The following is a 13,454-nucleotide window of genomic DNA, read 5'->3' on the forward strand; positions in this document are numbered from 1 at the left end:
TTCTCCCTCAATCCCTCATCTGTGACCTTTGACCTTCACTGTGACCTTTACCCTGGTAGACAATATCTACATGAATGTCTAGGTCTGACAACCTGTGTCACTACCCCTTTTAAAACCTCGAAACTTAGAGGCTATGAACACATTGTTTCATTCCTGCCAAGGAAGGTTTTTGTTTTGATTTTAACCTTCATTATAATTCTGCTTAGAACTCACTCCCAGGAAGCCTTCTCAGATGAGCCCCTTTCCACCTGTTCCCTGAGGACACCTGTGTGTGGCTTGCATATCAATGTATCTTTCCACCTGCATTGGTTTTCCGGTGGTCTGAGTGTTAGTTTACCTCGGAGGGTTAGGGGTGTTTCACAGATGGAATTGTGGCAGAAATTCACTTGACACAGATTGTCTAATTTAAGAAAAAACTATTTATTCTTTCCTGTTCTCCAGATCTCCTGAGTCTCTCCAACTTTGTATTGTTGGGTCTTTCTGGGAGGAGTTCTCTTTAGGTTTGGGGAGTGGTGGATTCAAGAGTGATGGTATGTGCTCAGGTGCCCAAGGCGGGGAGTGCCAAATTCTTTGATTTCCTTGTTCTCTGCCCATCCTGCTTAGGGTGATCTCTCCCATTCTCAGAAGGACCCTGAGTCCTTTGGCCATGGTGGATTTCAAGGAGACTGGGCCAGGTGGCAACTGGGGCTGTGGAAGTCAGTGGAAGAAGGGAGAGGGGCATGGAAGTATGCCTCTCAAAGCTGAGGGAGTTGGCAGTAGTGCACCTAGGAGTTCTGGCTTCCAACCAGGTCAGGGCCAGAGAAGAGCAGACTAGAGGGGGATGGAGGGGATTAGGTAACCCTCTCTAGCAGGCTGGCCTGTTTCACAGAGCCAGAGTCCCTAGGCACAGTCTCTAAGGACCTAGACCCCAACCACCCACCCCTGATCCCTCCTAGCTGGCCCTCTCCTACTATCTTGGCAAGTCTTGCTTATAGTTAATAAAATGTTCATTAATAATTACTGTGTGCCAGATTTCACTGTTACAGGTACAGGCAATAGAGCAGTGAACAAGGCAGACAAAGCCCCTTCCCTCCTGGAGCTCACACTGAGAGGGAAAGGGCAGTGGAGGCCATTTAGAGGTGCAGTCACAACCTGGCTCTCCCAGTTTACAACACCCAGCAGCTGAGTGTAGAGAAGACAGTTCCATGGTGATAGCTGAGACTCTACTAGAAACACTTTTCAACCTCGACTGTTCATGTCAGGGCAGCAAACTTCCTCAATGTTTGGTATCTCTAAGGTGCCACCTAGCCTGCCTCAATGGGGGTCAGACCCTCCACCTCACCGACCCCTTTGTGTCTGCATTCAGTGGCAATATTGCTCCCCAAAGGAACTAACTGTGCCAGTTGATCACAAGAAACCACCAAGGTTCAAGACTTGGAACACGTATTTCCACATGGCCAGACCTCACCTGGTCTGCTCCCTTTACTACAGACGTAACTAGGTATTTCATGTGGGCCCAGATTGGATGGGCAGGTGCAGAGCCTTGTGCAGGTGGGCAGGCAACCTTCAAGTTCCCTTCCATCAATTTTAGGAGCAAATGAAATGCTCTTTCCATTCATGGTCCTTCCTTCCATGGTCAAGTCCTACAGACACATCCAACAGGTGTGCACGGGCAAAGCATGGACACTCATGTCTTAGGAACATTCATGGAACAATAATCCACACATGAACATGTTGCCAACTGGGTGCATAGGACAGAGGACTAAAGTGAAGGACCAGAGTCAGTCTTTTAGAACTTGAAGAAGCCCTTAGAAATGAGGACACCAAGGACAAGAACATACAGCCATTTGATGGCCTAGGAGGGCTTCTGATTCTTCCTGATGCCCACATTCACCCCACGCCTCCATCACGTCATAGAACTCAGGGAGAAAAGCTCCCCACTGCCTTGGAAGCACAGTTGGGGCCCCTCCTGTAGGGAGAGGGTGGATGCAATGCCAGTGTCTCAGGGGCCCTCACATTGCTCCTCCATAGAAAGTGACTGAGGGGACTTAGACAAGAGGATTCCAGGTACATCTGAGCCATTCACCTCTGACCATTTAAATGGCCTCGTTGTTCTCTGATTTGGAGCATTTCACTAAGTTTCTCTGGTTGCTACTCAGGAGCTACCATATAGGGACACTGCTGGGAGAGGAAAGTGGGGGTGAAGTAGGGTCCCCCTGCAGCTCTTTCTGGCAGTGAGTGGCATAACTGATCATAGGAGGGAAGTTGAGGGCTTCAGATGAGCCTTGATTTCCCTATTGGCTCCGAGGGTCACCCTATTGCCTCCGAGGGTCACACTTTGGGCACACGCAAAAGATCGTAGGCTCCTGAGCATGGGAAGAGAGGTTGGGGAGCTGGCTTGGTTTAACATTTCTCACAGATAAATCATAGACAGAAGCCACCCAAGTATACTTAAGATGGGATTGTGTTTATCTGCTGAATGCACACCTACCTTGTCTGTAAAGCTGTGCTTCTGTCTGAGACATCTCAGTGATGCATCATTTACCAGGGTGTTTCCATAGGCAGAAGCTTCTGGATGTGGGATTGTGTTTTCCACCATCCCCCAGAGGGCCAGGCCTGTGGGGCAGCCAGTCTGGGCCTAGGAGTCCCTGTCTCATCCTGGGCAGCCTGATGCCCAGCTGACCTGCAGGCACCAAGTGAGCACACCCTGATGATGAGGATGGCAAATGAGGAGAGGAAATCAATAGTCATTAAACTGGGAGTGATTGAATCCAGGTAACTGGAGAATGGGTACCTCTTGGTTGTTGTCTGATTTAAGAGGGGTAAACATTCTCAAGCCCAGACACAGAGGGATGAAGGAATTACAGCCTGAGACTCATTATTGCAAAAGAATTTCTCTCTTTGAAGGACTCAGCAGAGGACTCTTTCAATTAGCCAGCTCTGTTTGTGTGCACTCAAAGTGCAATTGATATGCAACTTTGCAGAAGGCTTCTATGGTGCAGAATCAGATATATTTCTAGAATCTGATGGGATGAAATAGTTTCCACTGAATGGACCAGCACAGTGTCTGTGCTGCAAGTTACATATGAGCGGCAAAGACACTGCTCTCCCCCTTCCCTACCTTTCTTCTGGAAAGGGGCTAAAGTGGTATATGACCCCACAGGCAGGGATGCTCCTGGATCCTCTGTGCGATTCCCTCCTGGTGGATATTCTGGATATGCTCCTGTGAGGCCAACGAGAGACACCAATTCCTTTTAAAGGAATGCTTCAAAGCGCTTTTCATTTGCCCCAAGCACTGGTTTATTAAGCAAGAGTTGGCCAACCTTGAGTGAGCCTGGAGACTAATGAAAATGATGAATGAATTGGGAAATAGGAGGTGTGAAGAAAGGGGAAAGGCATTATGGTAGGAGACCAGTCTCTTTTTTTTTTTTTGTTGTTGTTGTTGTTGTTATAGTGACCAGGAAATACACTTAAATCTTGGTGAGAAAACTTCCATTCTGCATCAAAGGGTTTCTATGGTCTGATTGTAAGCAGGGACATCATCTCTCCAGAGAAGTTGTGAGATTTCTGTAGATTTTTTTTTCTGGAATTATTTAGAGGGTATGGTTCTGCAATAAATGGAATTCATTTTTATTTATTTGTTTTGTTTTCCTGGAGCATTTAATCTCTCATTGAGATAAGCACCTACCTATCATCTTTATTTTGATAAGGTTGTTTAGGCATCATGATATATTATGGATTTAGTTTAAAATGTAATCTTCCTACTTCTTATACATTTCCCCTTGAAAGAATTGTCCCTACTTAGCCTCTCTAAAGTCAGACTTGCCATTGGTCACAAAGTATGAACTTTGCACACATTGTCCTTACCTTTTGGTTTATATGGTGTGTGTGTGTGTGTGTGTGTGTGTGTGTGTGTGTGTGCACGTGCTTATGGGTGTAGTTCTAGCTCTGCCAAATGAGAGGGATTTTTATTCAAGGGTAGGCACGTGATTCAGTTGAGTCTGACATGCACTTAGTATGTACATTACCTACCTTCCTCTACATTATCTGCAGTGCCCAGAACCCTGTTATGCCACAGGTAATCTTAAACTGTATTGCTGAGTGACACTGGGCATAGATGAACAAATAATGAGGTCTGAAAGACAGTTTTTGAGACAAGGGTAACACAGTCTAAAGATAGTCACATTCTACTCCTCATTCACTCATCACCAAGGAATAAACGAGAAGTTAGAGTTGGGAACATAAGGCTTCAGAGACTAGTAAGGGTTCTCAGGAAGAGGAAAGAAAATAAAGCTTGGGATCGAGTCCAGAACTGGGGGAGGAGAGAGCAGTAAGCTGTGCCAGCTTGGGCAAAAGCATCATTCTTTTTCTGCCCAGTGTGGGCTGGATTCTCAAACCCAAAGGCAACACTGCTTAGTGTTGCCCTCAGTGTGTGAATATGGCACCAGCTGATGTCATCATACAGCAGATGCACAGTTAAGTGAGGATCACACACCTGTGTCTGCTCTCTGCATCCCAGGAGAGTGGCATTTCCACCAGAGGGCAAGCAAAGCAAGAAAAGGGCTGGAATGATAGGGGAGGGCCAGGTAAATCCCTCCTTGTTCGCACCTGCACCTGTCCCCATGGCCAGAGAGTCAACCGATGGAACCAGAGTTTGGGGGAAACTACACATCTCTACCCCAGGGGAAGAGCACAGATTCTGAAAGGAGGCAGGTCAGTCCTTGGATCCTAGCTCAGCCTCTTACTCATCACTTATCATAACAACTGGAATAAAGTTCAGCAAGGTGGGTGGATATAGAAATCAATAATTCTCATCCACTACCCTTCAGTAATTAGAAAATATGATAGGAAAGAAAAGGTTCTAATTCACAATAAAAAAACTATTAAGCTACCCAGGAATACCTAATAGCAACAATAACAACAAAACAAAATGCACAAGAATAACCAGGAAACATTGGGAAAAAAACAACCAATGAGTAGGAATTACTGTATCAGAAACTAACATGGAATAGAAATTTTAGTAATTACAATGGTCTAATCACACAAAGAGCTCAATGGAACAGAAGAGAAAATGTATTAATTCAGCCTGTAACAAAAGTAGTGTTTCAATGAAATGAGGATGTTTATCTTTATATAGAGAAAAGTACAAAAAAGAAAATAACAATTGCCTAAAGTCCCATTCCTCAGAATCAATCACTATTAATATTTTGACTTACTTGCTTTCTCTCTTATTTCTATATTAACAACTTTTTAAGTAAATCACATACATAATAAATTAACACGATGTCCTTTAAAAAAAATCTATAGTTCAAGTTGCAGCTAAGATGGCTAGCCAGCTAGTCCTGCTGTCTCCCTCCCCCAGGATCAATCCTGAGAGATTACAGAAACTTGTGGAAGGCATGGATAGTAGGAATTGTCAATGACCATGCAAAAAACTGTGGGAAACCCCAGGGGAGCTTAAGACTATTTGAGCTAATTTGTGTGGGGGCAGGTGGATCGCTGTAGCCTGGAACTAAGTCATGAGGTAGAAGAGAGTGGCTGGTTAGGGGGGAAAGGGTCTTAAGTTTAGTCCTTGCCAGTTGTCTGCTCCTTTACAACAGAGATTCAAAGCAACAGCCCAATCACCAGCCCTTGCATGTAGTTCAATATGAGGGCAGATCTATATTTTGTAGGTAGATTTACCAGATTTAGCAAATAAAAATACAAGATGTACAGTTCAACCTGAATTTCAGATAAACAACAAATAAGTTTTTAGAGTAAGTATGTCCCATGTAATATTTGGGACATAATTATACAAAATTATTTTAATTATTTATGTGAAGTTCAAATTTAAGTAGGCATTCCCTATTTTGTCTGGGGTGGTGCTAATCATAGGTGACTGAGATAGTAATGTCTACTCTGAGCATCAAGCCTGCTGGCAGGTAGCTGACCTCTGTAGAACTGAGTACTCAGCTGGCCTTCACTCAAGGGTGGTGAGAGGGAGGCCTGCAGGTAACCTGTTGTCATGCCGCTTCTCCTGTGGAGAGAGATAACCAGAGTCTGAGCCTGGCTCACAAGTTTCCCTATTAGCTTCCGGGATTTGATATAGCACGGCAGCTTCTAAGTTCTGCTTCCACAATGCACTTCTATATAATAGAAAGGTAAGAGGTCACTAATCCTCAGAAGTCTCACCCAGACCCAAGGATCTTCCTAGTGACCAGATGAGCAGCAGAACCCTTACGAACCTGTGGACAACCATGAAAAAATGCTAAACCGCCAGTAGACTCATGACCTGGGGCACCGGGTCTCTGCCACGGCTTCAAATTATCAACATATTATTATAATTGAGTTGGTTATTATTGTTCTCAAGGAATTTTTTCTTGCTATTTATTTATTTATTTATTTTTGCATGCAGATAAGACCTGGCATAAAATACCAAATTCTAGAATAAGCTTGTATAAATGTGGCCTGAGAGATGTAGTCCATTTCTGTCTAAAAGTCAAAATAGAACCCTGACACTCATATCTGAGAAGATTTGAATGAACCTCTAAAATCTATTTTTGCTTGTCAAAATTTGCATATATCTTTACACTGAAAATGGCTTTTGCATACCCAATCACAAAAGGAGATTTTTCTCAGCCATTGCCACCTCCATGCTACTGTGTTCTCTGTTCACATGGGCCATCTTTCAATCTCATATTTTTGCCAACAGCACTTCAGAACAAAGTTTCTAACCAATACTTTTTGAAGGTTTTTTTAAAAATTAATTAATTAATTAGTTTATTTATTTATTTTATTTGTAGAGAGAGGAGAAAGGAGAAAGAGAGGGAGAGAAACATCACTGTGTGGTTGCCTCTCACTAGTGCCCCCAGCTGGGGACCTGACATGCAACCTAGTCCTGTGCCCTGACTGGGAATCGAACCAGCGACACTTGGCTCACAGGCCGACGCTCAATCCATTGAGCCACAGCAGCCAGGACTTTTTGAAGGTTTTATTAATTTATTTTATAGAATTTTTTGACATCTTTATTTCATTTCACAGTTATGGAGGTATAATTAAAGGAGAGTCAAATTCATTGTTTTAGGTGTATGATTCTACAAATTTAGGCCAGCATTTGTCAAAAGAAGTTTGTCAGTGGAATCCAACTATCTTTGGGTGCAAAGGAAATCCATTCCAACTCATTTAGCACTACGTGGCTTTTACAATCCATCCACCATGATCTGGGGATTTCTCTTTTCTATACCAACTGGTTTGATACATCTCAGATGTTATATCAGAACAACAACTTTGAAGCAAGCGTCTTCATTATCATATAAAGGAATCAAGCATTTTGCCTTCCTACCAACTGCCCTCTGCTCTGCAGGATCAGTGCCATGTTTCCCTGGTTGGGAGCAGGGGAGTGAGGGGTGTTACCAAGGAGACTCAGAGATCAGGTTGGGCCACTAAATGATGGAGCTGGAAGAACAAAATCCCTCAGTGATGATATTACGCTGATTTAGGTTCCAGGACCCTGGCTTCCTTTTATTTAAAAGATTTCCTTTTGAGAAAGAACCTTGAGAGACAAAGGTCTGAAGAGTTGTTGGTAGTCATCCACACACAGGATAACCGAGTCTCAGATAATCCTGACGAGAGAGTTGGGTATAAAGTTGGATAAGTTGTCAGTGGGGCTGAGAGATAGTTATCCAAAAAAAGATCATTGCACGGGATGAGAAAGTTTTGGAACCATACGTGACCAGCAATACAAGAGAACAGAGAATTTTTGTATTAAAAATCTGCTTTATTGAATACAATTGAAGAAAGCAAAGAAGCAGAGAAAAACATTGCAGGAATATAACTCTGTACATGAGAATGCTGTGTCAATACCATCTAGGGACACTGATGGAAATGTAACTCATATGTCCTACGGGCAGCTTTTGGGTGGAGTTATAATGAGCAGGACAGTCAGACATCAAAAGGAAGGTTCCAATTCTTGCCAGAATTATGGCAGACTGATGTAACTGATAATAAGATGGGAACATCATAAAGATGTCTACATGTCTTCAGGACAATCGCTGATGGTTGATTTTCTGAGGGTGAGTAATGAAAGCTCAGACCCAGCAGGCATAGACAGAGGAAATGAAGACTAGGCAACTTCAGATTAACCCAGGGGTCAAGAGAAATTTGAGGCAGGAGAGAAGAAGCAACCAGAAGAGAGGACTATGCACCTGGACAGGGGCCCTGATACAATATGGGACGTATGACAGATAAGAGGACTTCAGTGTTTGTAGTTCTTCCTGCTGGAGGATGAGGTGGTGGTGTATCTGACAGTGGAACTGCTGCCCCCAACAGAGCTAAGGCCACCCCCCAAACCTCTGCCACTGCCGGAACTGAAGCCACCCGCAAGGCTGTGACCGCTGCCATAGGAGTAGCCGCTGCCTCCACCAAGGCCAAAGCCACTGCCGACACCGTTGGCGCTTCCATAACCACTGGAGACGGTGGACTGCACCACGGCTGTGGAGGGGACAGGGACAAGGACACACAGACCCGGTGAGTTCATTCTGCCAGCCCAAGTGCAGTCAGAAGAACTCAAGGGCAAGGGAAGTCGGGAAGCAAAGATACTTACAGATGTTGACTGGTCCAACGCCTTCCCCACTCAGCCTAGGAAGGAGGAAACACAGGGACCATGAGACCTCAGACAGTCACTGTAGGACCAGTGCAGGAAGCTTCCAGGTGAGAGCAATCCATGGGGAAGCTGTCTTTTCAATGGTTTTTGGAGAGCAGCAATTACGGCCTTCACTGCAGTGCTTAAAACTTGTGCTCACTGGTTGAGTGTCATGGAGAAGCACCCAGATGACTGAGGAGGTTGTGAGTTACGCACCTGCACTCCTCGCCCTCCAGCAGCTTGCGGTAGGTGGCGATCTCCACGTCCAAAGCCAGCTTGACATTCATGAGTTCCTGGTACTCCTTCAGGAGCCGGGCCATGTCCTGCTTGGCTTTCTGCAGGGCATCCTCCAGCTCCACCAGCTTGTTCTTGGCATCCTTGAGGGCCAGCTCCCCACGTTGCTCAGCATCAGCGATGGCGGCCTGCAGGTTGGCACACTGGAAGGGGAGAAAGGCAGAATGAACTTGTAAATGAGTCCTCCAGAAGGGACTAACCATGCTTCCTCTTCCTCAGAACGCAGATTACATGGAGAAAAAGCTCAGATCATTTTTCCTCTAGTCTTTGTCCATTCTGCAAACCTTATCTAGGCTATGAGTCACCTGAGAAAACCTGTGCTCCTTTGTGCTAACCAGCTGCATGGGGATGTGGGGGCTGACAGGTGGAAGATACTACAGTAGACACGGACCAGGGAACAATGGAAGAAACGGACCCACTAGCTTGTTTTGAATCTTGACAGCTTTTGATAATCTCATCTGGTAGTCACACTAACTTGCATATAATTACAAACATCCTCATTGAGGTGATGAGTTTCTTTCATCTCACATTTTCAGGTGACACAGGTCTTTGTCCTGTGTCTTTGCCTGACTGTTGCTGCTTTTTTTTCACCTTGACTCTTGAGCAGAGTTGCACCAATCTTTCTCACCTGCTGGCCTGCTGTTTCTTTTCCAGTTTGGTTCTTGTATTTCCAAATCACTGTTCTTCTTATGTAACCTCTGTTCTATATCTATAGACTATACTTTTACAACTCTGACCAAGGGAATTGTTTGTCTCATGTTCTTGGGTTGAGATCCATCTCTCCTACGTGTGGGAACTCACTGAGAGTAGAAACTACATGGACTCCTCTCCCTACTCTTCCCCCAAATCCCAGGCATCTCACAAATGATGGCTGATGACCACGTGGTGGTCTAGCATGGAAATGATGTCTTTATTTTCCTTAGTCCCCACCATACCTGCTTCTTGACATGGTCGATCTCAGATCTCAGCCTCTGGATCATGCGGTTGATCTCAGCAATCTCCTGCTTGGTGTTGCGCAGGTCGTCCCCGTGCCTGCCAGCTGTGACCTGCAGCTCCTCATACTGCAGTCCACAGAGAGACAAGGTGGTGTGTATGGGCTTTCGCATGTTAACCATGAAATCAGGCTTTTCATAAATTAAACCTAACAGCTTCTCCAGAAGAGGTTCTAGGGAATGCTGACATCACTAGGTCACAGGATACTCTATACTAATCTCAGACCAACCTTGTCATGAGACTGCCGACTTTCTAGCTCTCTGCAGAACCAGCAATGTCATGCACTAGGTTCTGAGACCCACATCATGGTGAAACTAAAGCAAAGATCCCTAGGTCTTTACCTACATTCCTTTTCTGCTGCTTGGTTTTTTTGACTTACTAGAATTGCACATAAATTCTGTAAATATCTACTCTCTCAGTTCAGGGTACACATTCTGTGAGAGGACAGCAGCTTCCTAGGAGTACATTTTCCCAGCGACATCTGGTAGCCTTGCAGGTGTTCAGGCAGCGAGCATAGGGATTCCTTAGCAGCCGCCCACTCACTGCTCACCTTGGTCTGGTACCAGGACTCAGCCTCGGCCCGGCTCCTCTGAGCGATCTCCTCGTACTGGGCTTTCACTTCAGCAATGATGCTGTCCAGGTCCAGGTCACGGTTGTTGTCCATGGAGAGGACCACAGAAGTGTCTGAGATGTGAGTTTGCATCTGAGCCAATTCCTGCAGAACAAAAGAGCGTCAGATCATTCTCTGCCGTGACATCCACAGTTTCCAACCCTTTTGCAGAGCCCCATTAGAAGAAATAAAAGGGAGGTGGAGATGCTTACTGCCTCGTAGAAAGCTCTTGTGAAGTTGATCTCATCCATGAGAGCGTCTACCCTGGCTTGCAGCTCAACCTTATTCATGTAGGCAGCATCCACATCCTGGGGAATAAGCCCACAACAGGGAGTCAGCTGAATTCTCCTTCCCCATCTGCCCATCTTTTAGCCTCCCCACATCTTCTCTCAGATGTGAGTAAGGGCTCCAGAGCCCTCTCCTTCTGCAAAGAAACTGGAACCCCTCATTTTAGTCAGCTCACCTTCTTCAGAGTCACAAATTCATTCTCTGCTGCAGTGCGCTTGTTGATTTCATCTTCGTATCTAGGATGAGAAAGGGGTAACATGTAACTGAGTCAGTGGTGAAGATAATATGGAAAAGGCAGCCTGGGGTCAGAACTTTCTAGAATCGATATATCCAAATTGAGGGTCCCTGCTAGTAAGCCCAAGAGATGATTTTTATGCTTTATTAGTTGTTTTCTTCTTTACTGCCCCTACCCATATCTATGGCCTTTTTGTATTTTGGGGTTTGTTTCTAGGCAACATTTGTGAGTTTTATTTCTATGGGCATATTTTTGCCTCAAAATCATGCTCACATCTGGACCTGAGCACTCAATGCTCTTGAAGTGTTTGCTTCAGAAAAGTGAGCCCCTTTCTCTCCCCAACTCACTTGTTTTTGAAGTCCTCCACCAGGTCCTGCATGTTCCTCAGCTCCGAGTCCAGGCGGCCTCTCTCCCCAACAATACTGTCCAGCTGTCTCCTGAGGTTGTTGATGTACTGCTCGAACAAAGGCTCCAGGTTCTGCCTCACCGTCTTGGTGCCCTGCTCCTGGAGCAGGGTCCACTTGGTGTCCAGGACTTTGTTCTGCTGCTCCAGGAAGCGCACCTGGAGAAACACAAGTGGTTATTTGACAACAATAAGCAAGAATGAAATGTCAATTGTCAGGTCCCTAAGTTGGCCTGTGTGGTCACCACCATGCTGGGCTGCTACCATGCATGTACCAAAAGTTATGTTGACAGTTCTTACTCCCCCAAACTTTTTCTTCAGACCCCACAGATCTTCCCAGTTAAATTTTCCTGGGTCCTTGAAAGGCTCTCACCCTCTTAGTTATTTACCGAGCCCTCCAGTGTCTTCCAACACTTCTACTCTTTATTTTGACATGTGCAATCACAAAACACTTTTAAAATAGTATTTCTTTGATATATTGCACAAAGCTTTTTTTTAAAGATTGTGCCGCACTTAAAGGAATATTAAATATTTGAAATCTGATTATTAAATTTAAATTTCATGTGATTGGGTTCTAATCCAATGTTCCACTTAGTGCATAAGTCTTTTCTAAAGCAAACTCCCTCAATGGTCACTACCTTGTTTTACAGTTTTAGTTCAATGGACATGTGAATGTTTCTGAGTCTTTTTTTTTTTTTTTCTAATTCAGGCAGAATTCCCCACCCCCCTTTTTCTTGACATTATTTCCCTTTTGTTCTTGGCTTTATATCAGTTTTCCCCTAGAATTTTATTTTTAATATTTAAGATTCTTCAGAAGGTAAAGCTAACCCATTTCATTTTCTTATTGCTTTTTTTTGTTGTTGTTCCATAGTTATAAAAGTTGGACATTTTTTTTCTAGAAAGGAATTAGAATCACTTAAGAGATTCTGTAGTTCTAAATGATTTTCATCAGCTTCTGCCTGTTGTACCCTCGTGGGGAGTCAGTCTGAGTTCCTTTCTCCCTCGCCCTATTCTCCCCCTGGTAGGACATTTGCCGGTCCTCTAATTTGGGCACTTGGAATCCCCACCAGAGGCGCAGGTCTTCTTGGCTCACCTTGTCGATGAAGGAGGCAAACTTGTTGTTGAGGGTCTTGATCTGCTCCCGTTCCTCAGTCCTCACCCGCTGGATGGTGGGGTCAATTTGCAGGTTCAGAGGAGTGAGGAGATTCTGGTTGACCGTGACCTCTTGGATGCCTCCAGGGGGGCACACAGGGAAACCAGCGCCCCCATAGCCACCAGCGAAGCCACCACCGAGCCCAAAGCCACTACCAGCTGCACTGCCAAAACCAAATCCACTCCCGGCTCCACCTCCAAAGCCAAAGCCACAGCCACCTCCAACTCTGCCACCATATCCGCCACTGATGGCACAGCTGCCACCTCCGATGGAGATTCTCTTGGAGCCCCCCAGGCTATAGAGGCTCCGGCTGCCAAAGCCAGCTCCTCCACACACTCCACCGAGGCCACCACTGCCCCTGGAGCGCGACACAGAGATGCTGCTGAAGCCAGAGCGGCTGACTCCAGGGACTCTGGCTGAGCTGGCACTGAAGCCACGGTGGCTGCTGCTTTGGGTCCTCATGGTGGATTTGCTAGACATGGTTCCTGAAGATGAGAAGGCTGAAGAAGGCGTGAGAAGCTGGAGGGTAGACCTGAGAGGAGCAGATGAGTGTGATGAGCTTCCTGGCAGTTTATATATGGTGAAAATGGGCTGGGCTCAATCCTGGAAGGTGAGCTTGCAGGTTGGAAAGGGTTGGGCTTTACAAGCAGTGAGATCACATCTGGATTATTAGAAAAGTTGTGAAATATGAAGATTGTATTTTGGCTTCCTATAGTCAGGGCAAATTTTCTTGCCTTCCAGCTTTGACTAGATCTGAGTACACTAAGACTATTCTCAATTCACTGAGCTAGGAGTTAGTCACTGTCTCAAACAGATCTGCATTTTATTCTTGTGTATCAGATTGTGCTGAGTGCTTTCCTCTCCAAACTTCTCTTTCAC

At 45.3% G+C, this 13,454-nt stretch overlaps 1 protein-coding gene across 1 annotated transcript; it reads right to left on the reverse strand.

Moving 5' to 3' along the window:
• Positions 1-7,716: 7,716 nt before the first annotated feature.
• LOC150011801 (keratin, type II cytoskeletal 6A-like) lies at positions 7,717-13,130 on the reverse strand. The gene is made up of 9 exons (XM_090273215.1): positions 12,516-13,130; positions 11,367-11,581; positions 10,960-11,020; positions 10,709-10,804; positions 10,437-10,601; positions 9,829-9,954; positions 8,816-9,036; positions 8,561-8,595; positions 7,717-8,448 (listed from the first exon to the last, which is right to left on the reverse strand). Exons 1-9 carry the CDS (start codon positions 13,053-13,055, stop codon positions 8,213-8,215), a joined length of 1,695 nt encoding a protein of 564 aa, XP_090129341.1. The 5' UTR covers positions 13,056-13,130; the 3' UTR covers positions 7,717-8,212.
• Between the last annotated feature and the right edge of the window lie 324 nt (positions 13,131-13,454).

This window comes from Furipterus horrens, unplaced genomic scaffold (assembly GCF_987537825.1).
Source record: "Furipterus horrens unplaced genomic scaffold, mFurHor1.1.pri manual_scaffold_4, whole genome shotgun sequence".
NCBI lineage: Eukaryota > Metazoa > Chordata > Mammalia > Chiroptera > Furipteridae > Furipterus > Furipterus horrens.